This window comes from Suricata suricatta, chromosome 8 (genome assembly GCF_006229205.1).
Source record: "Suricata suricatta isolate VVHF042 chromosome 8, meerkat_22Aug2017_6uvM2_HiC, whole genome shotgun sequence".
Taxonomy (NCBI): domain Eukaryota; kingdom Metazoa; phylum Chordata; class Mammalia; order Carnivora; family Herpestidae; genus Suricata; species Suricata suricatta.
In genome coordinates, this window is record NC_043707.1 from 1445789 (window position 1) to 1451498 (window position 5710).

General features: G+C 63.5%; 1 protein-coding gene across 3 annotated transcripts in view; it reads right to left on the reverse strand.

Annotated features, from left to right (window-relative positions):
* Positions 1-330: 330 nt before the first annotated feature.
* Positions 331-5710, reverse strand: part of HS3ST6 (heparan sulfate-glucosamine 3-sulfotransferase 6) — an 11918-nt gene continuing 6538 nt past the window's right edge. For all 3 annotated transcript variants that reach the window (XM_029950133.1, XM_029950132.1, XM_029950131.1), the window contains one exon: positions 331-1083. In XM_029950133.1, coding sequence (XP_029805993.1) covers positions 468-1076 — 609 coding nt within the window. In that variant the 5' untranslated portion in view covers positions 1077-1083 and the 3' untranslated portion in view covers positions 331-467. The remainder of the gene's footprint in view (positions 1084-5710) is intronic.

Consider the following 5710-nt stretch of genomic DNA (forward strand, 5'->3'; position numbering starts at 1 on the left):
CGGTCATGGGTGCGGCCCTGAGTTGGGCAGACCCAACTTTCATCCTGCCCTAGCCCTCAGTGGGCAGCCTGGAGCCTCCGTTTCCTCAGCCCAGCTCGGTGTCCCAGGGTGACCGGAGCCTCCAGAGTCCGAGCTGTGTGTCACTGGGCAGGCCGCAAACCTCTCTGAGCCTCAGTTGCTCATATGGGGCACGGGGCCAAGCTCACTGCACACGCCAAGGGACGTCTGAGGGCTGGGTTTGGACCACTCTGGGCGTACAAACGGTGCCCCGTAGACACGGGGTATGACTAGCATTTCCCTGCTCAGGGCGCACGTGGCAGCTGTCAAGGCTACGTGGGGGAAACACAGACCCAGGCTTTATTTCTTCAATACCGTTCCCTGCCCGTCATCTGTACGCAGGCTCCGTGGCCCGGCGGCCGCAGGCATAAATTAAGATTAGCAAGTGTCCCCGGGCTGGCCCGCCCTCCTCAGTCCCAGCCGAAGTCCTGGCCGGTCATCTGGTAAAACCTGCGGTTGAAGGGTCGGTAGAAGTCTCGCAGGCGCCGGACCACGGCCTCGGGCACGCGGGGGTGCGGCCGGCCCTTGGATTTGCCCAGGCAGCGGGGGCGGCTGCCCCCCTGCGCCTTCTTGAGGCAGGGGAAGCCCTTGGTGGCGTTGAAGTAGAAGTGCTTGTCCGTGACCACCCGTCGGAGGCCCAGGAAGTCCTGCACGCGGCCCAGCTCCCCGGCCGGGTCGCTGACCAGGCGCTCCCCGCTGACGAACAGGAAGCGGGGCAGCGGGAAGAAGCGCAGCCAGTTGTCCAGGTGCTGGGCGTACAGGCCGATGCGCACGGCGCTCCAGGCCGTGTCCACGGGGCCCCGGCCGTGGCGGAAGGCCAGGGCGCGGAAACTGGGCAGGCCCGGCGTCTTGGAGAGTGTCTGGGCGTAGTCAGAGATGGCCCGCGTCACAGGGTTCCGCACCACCACGATGAGCTTGGTGTCCGGGGACATGCCGTGGATGCGGCCGGGGGCCTCCCGAGTCACGAAGTAGCTGGGGGTCTTCTCTATGGTGATCTGCCCGTCCAGGGTGCGTGGCATCAGGCTCCTGTGGGATGGGTGGGAGGAGCCGTGGGTGAGAGTGGGGACTGGCCTCCGGGGACCCAGGACTGACCCTCTGCTTCCTCCAGGGACCTCCCCACCAAACCCACCCACCCTAGGTCCTTGGGTGGCCAGACATGGGCTGTGAGGCATCCCACCATGTGGGCCTGTCCCGCCAGGCCACTCACCCTCTCCCAGAGCCAGACGTGCCCGTCCTTATGAGGCCAGCAGCCTGGATCTGCCGCCCAAACGGCTGAACCTGCCCCCCGGCCCCCGCCGGCCCCTGCCCTGTAATTATCTCCCTCACAGACGCAGTAAGTAGCTGATGGCGTCCCTTAACTTAGACCATTAATTGTTGACAAGGGTCCCCTCTCACTCCCTCCTCTGCACAGCCTTCTCCTGCCTCTGATTACAGCCCTAATTCTCACTGACCTGGGCCGAGTCAGAATGGACCAGAATACCCAAAGCCACGAGCGCAGCCCAGCACATTGGAGAACAGTTAGTGCGGTGGCCTGAGGACCCGTCCCAAGCCCCCAGCTGCCTGGGCCTCCCAGACCTGGCTTGGACCCCTTGTAAGGCTGCAGCTGACGAGGAGAGGGGAGCACGGACCCCATCCCAAGGTTCTGGGGGGTCGGCTGACCGCAGCCCCCTGACCTCGCCAAGCCTGGGGAAGCCCGTCCTGAACCAGTGTCCCACAGCCACGCCTGCCAGCCGGGTAGTGACGGGTGCGGCGGGCAGGGTGCGGCATGGCCAGCTGAGCAAACAGCTCTGAGGGAGGGCTGGGAACTAGGTCAACAGAGACAGAGGCTCCGAGATGTGTGGGAGGTAAGGGAGGGGAGAGGGGAGGGGAGACCTCTGCCCGGGCAGCCCTGTCCTCCGGCCCCCCCGCTGACAGCCCCCCAGGACTGGCCCCAGCCAGGAAGGTGGAGCCCATGGTTTCACCCAGCAGAGGTGACCCCCAGACTCAAGCCTCTGGGAGGCAGGGCCTGAGTCTCCTCCTCCTGCTCAGACGCCCCGACAAAACCCAAGTCAGATGGACATGCAGGTGCACAGATGCACGAGTGGGGGTGCTTGGCTTGGAGGGTGCTGGTGGTGGGATGGGGGGTGCATGTGTGAGTCCGGGACATGCCGCTGGCTCTCTGACTCCACCTCGTGGGCCCAGGTCCGGTGGGCTGCATGGTCTGCCAGCTCTGGGAGGCTCCCTGCTCCTGTGCTGGGCGGAGCTGGTCTAGGAAGTCATGGGGACAACTCTGCTTCTCCCATCCATGTGAACTGTTCACTGCCCCCATTTGATAGGCAGGCACACTGAGGCTCCGAGAGGAAGCAGGAAGTACCGGGGTGGATAGCCCGTAGCCCTGCCCTGCACCTCTCAGCCTGCCTCCTGCAGCTGAGAACCTAGGGAGGAGCAGTACCCAGCCCTCCCCGTTCAAAGGGACAAGTTCAAGGAGACCTTGGGTGGTGACAACACCAAGGACTGAGGCCCCCAACGACGGGGGTCTCTTTCCATGAGAGGGAAGTCATAATGGGGGGGTTCCCTGCACTGGACCTCACTGCTGACTCCCACAAAAAGACTCAGACGTCATCACCCATTCCCCAGCGCTCCCCCCACCCCCTGTCGCCCTCCTCAGTGAGGAACCTGCCTGATCGCTCAGCGAATGCCTCCCTCCCATCTCTAACACCCTCTTTCCATCCCTTCCTTCCCCCACAGGCACCAAGTGAAAGGTGCACCCTCCTTCCCTTCCCAGACTGGGCACTTGGGCTTCTGAGTATCCCCCACCCCCCCTACACCCCTGGGGTGAGAGTCACTGCAAGGAAGAGTTAAACCTTTCTCCCCAAGGAAGTCAGAGGAGCAGAGGCAGAGGGAAGGGTGGCCATGGGGCGGAGCAGACTCTCCTGACTTTGAGCTCTGAGATCTTTGGGATCAATTACTCTGCCCAGGCCTGGCCAGGGCACAGAGTACGGTGGGCATGGCGGCTTTGGGGGGCGATGGGGGAGACCGGGGAGGAAAGGAGGAGCAAGACACTGACCCCCACACAGCAAACGCCTGACGAGCGGTTCCACGCACCCCCTCCCTCCCCCCCACCCCCACCCCCACCGCTCATCTGCTCTGCATTTCCCTGCAGCTTCAATCCAGCCCTGGGCGACCCCCTCTCCGCCGTCCGGGCCTTGCCCTGGGCCCCGCGCCTCCCCTGGGCCCCATCCAGCCTGGCCTGAGCCCCAGCAGAAACCAGCTCCAGTTCCAGGGGGAGCCCTGCAGCGCTGGGGGAGTGGGGGCGTTGAATGCCCTGCCACATGAGTCTCTCTCTCCACGTGAGCGGGGGAGAGAAGTCCCACAGAGGCCTGGGTCCCCCCCCAGATACTCACACCCCACCTTCACGGCTCCTGCTTGGGCCCCAGGAGTGGGTGGGGGTCCTGTGTCCCTCCACATCTCCTCTCACTTTCCCAAAACACTGTGGTCAAAGTATAGCCCTTACCTGCCCCTAGGCGGGGCGCTCCTGCCTGAATTGAGACTTTAGGGTGTTTGTGTGACCCCAGCACCTGCCAAACAGAGTGAGTGACTAAAGGAACAAATGCTGAGTTTGGGGGCCCTTGAAGGTCACCATCCCCAAGATAGAGGACCCTCAGGAGCCTGAGAGATGAACTTTCTGGAGCCCATGGAGAGGAGACAGTTGGACCAAAATCAACTTTGAGCAGCCCAGGACCTACCTGCCTAGTCCATGGGAAGGGCCAAACTCACTGCCTGGAGTGAGATTGGTCATAGCTCCACGGGCAAAGTGGGAGGGGGGTCCCAAAAATTCAACTGGGGACACTAGCTATTCCCCCTCTACATCCTGCCTTGACTCCCCACCCGGAACAGGGCTCTGCACTCACTGGAGGTCCAAACCAGGGTCCTGAGCCCAGAGAGCACTGCCAGATGACGCCCAGGGGCTGGTAACCTCTTTGCATTGGGGGAAACTGAGGCAGCGGTAGGCATTTTCAGAGGCTCGGTGCTTCCTCCCAGTTGGTTGAAAGGACACACAGGTCCAGAGGCACAGGGCACCTGAGGCCATACTGAGCCCACCTCCACAAATGTCCGGACATCCACCGCCCTTGGACACACACTTCGGAAGCTCAGGCAGCCTGCACTGGCCAAGAGGGGTCAGCGCTAGCCAGCCCCGACAGCCCAGAGGCCAGCAGAACCTGACCCTCTGCCTCCTCTGCATCCACCCCTCCCCCCAGTGCAGGTGGCTCTAAAAATGAGGAAGGACAAAGTCTCTTCTCCACCAGAGCCAGACGTGCTCCTGAATCCCCCGGCCCCCTCTCCAGGGATCCCAGTATCCCAGGAGCCCCCTCCCCAGAGCTGAGATTCTGGCCCCGCTGCTTCTCAGATGCCTCTTCCCCCCGCCCCCCCCCAGAGCTGTAGCATGTGCCCAGGAGGACTGGACAGACCCCCGGACCCCAGGGGACCAGCGTCTGCAGCAGCCCCTCAGTCCAGCCCAGGGCCTCCCCACAGCTCCTGTAGGTACAGGGCATGGGGTCAGTGGCGGGCTCTGAAGTTTGCTGGAGCTAACAGTGTGTCCTCCACCCTCCTCCCCTCCCTCCTCCCCTCCGCCTCCTCTTCCTTTCCCTCTGCACAGCAAGAGCACCCCAGGATTAGGGATGCTTTGTTTGCTGCACCACAATCAGAGTGGGGTAGCTCTCTCTCCCTGAGCACCTGGGACGCTGGGATTCAGCCAGTGGAGTCCAAGGATAGACTCACTTTCCCATCACTACCCGACTTCCCTAAGACCCCCGACAGCAATAACCCTTCAGAGCTCAGGAGCCAGAACCCCAGTTCTCAATGGGGCCCCTCCAAGCCCACGAGTGGCCTCAATGCAAGCGTCAAGAGCCTGGGTCCTGCCACCCCAGACTCCCCATTAATTCTCCAGGTGACCTTGGGCTGGGTCCTCTCTGCCCCACAGCCTGGGGATGAGTGAGAGCCGCGGGGAGTGAGGTGACTCACTCTCCATCTGTAAGCCGTCACTTCCCCGCAGGAAGGGGCAGACATGCTTGAGCACAAGGAGGGAGGCAGAGGGCAGGGCGGGCTGCCTCACCGGGGGGCCGCGGGCTCCTCCACCTCCTCCCAGGGCACCCCAAGGCCGTCCAGACCGGCAGCGGGCCGGCCGCACAGCTCCTGCCGGAGGCTGGGGTCCCAATCGGCACCCCTTCCTCCTGTCTCAATAAAGCCCAGGCTCTCTCCGCACCCCCAGGACCACAGACAAGGACTGCTGTTCTCAGGACTAGGGGCCTAAAGAGGACGCAGGCGCTCTCTAGGAGGCTACGGGGAAACCCTAGTGATCGGGGGAACCCAGAGTGATCGGGAGGAAGGGCAGATGAGCATAAAGTATTTCCAAGGCTCCTCGAACCCCACTAGCTTCAAACACCTCGTGTCGGATCAAAAGTCCTCCCCGCCAGCCTTGTGGAGACCCCTCAGCAGCCCTGAGCAGGGCTCTTCCCTGGAATTTCGAAGTTTCTGGGAGCCGCCCGCCGGCGACCACTCCTCCTCTCAGTAAACCCCAGGGCGGGGGCCGCACCGGCGGGGTCAAGCTTCGGCCCCGGGCCCAGGCTGGTGTCAGCCCGGATTCGGGCCGCCTCGCCCCGCCGGGTCCCCCGTG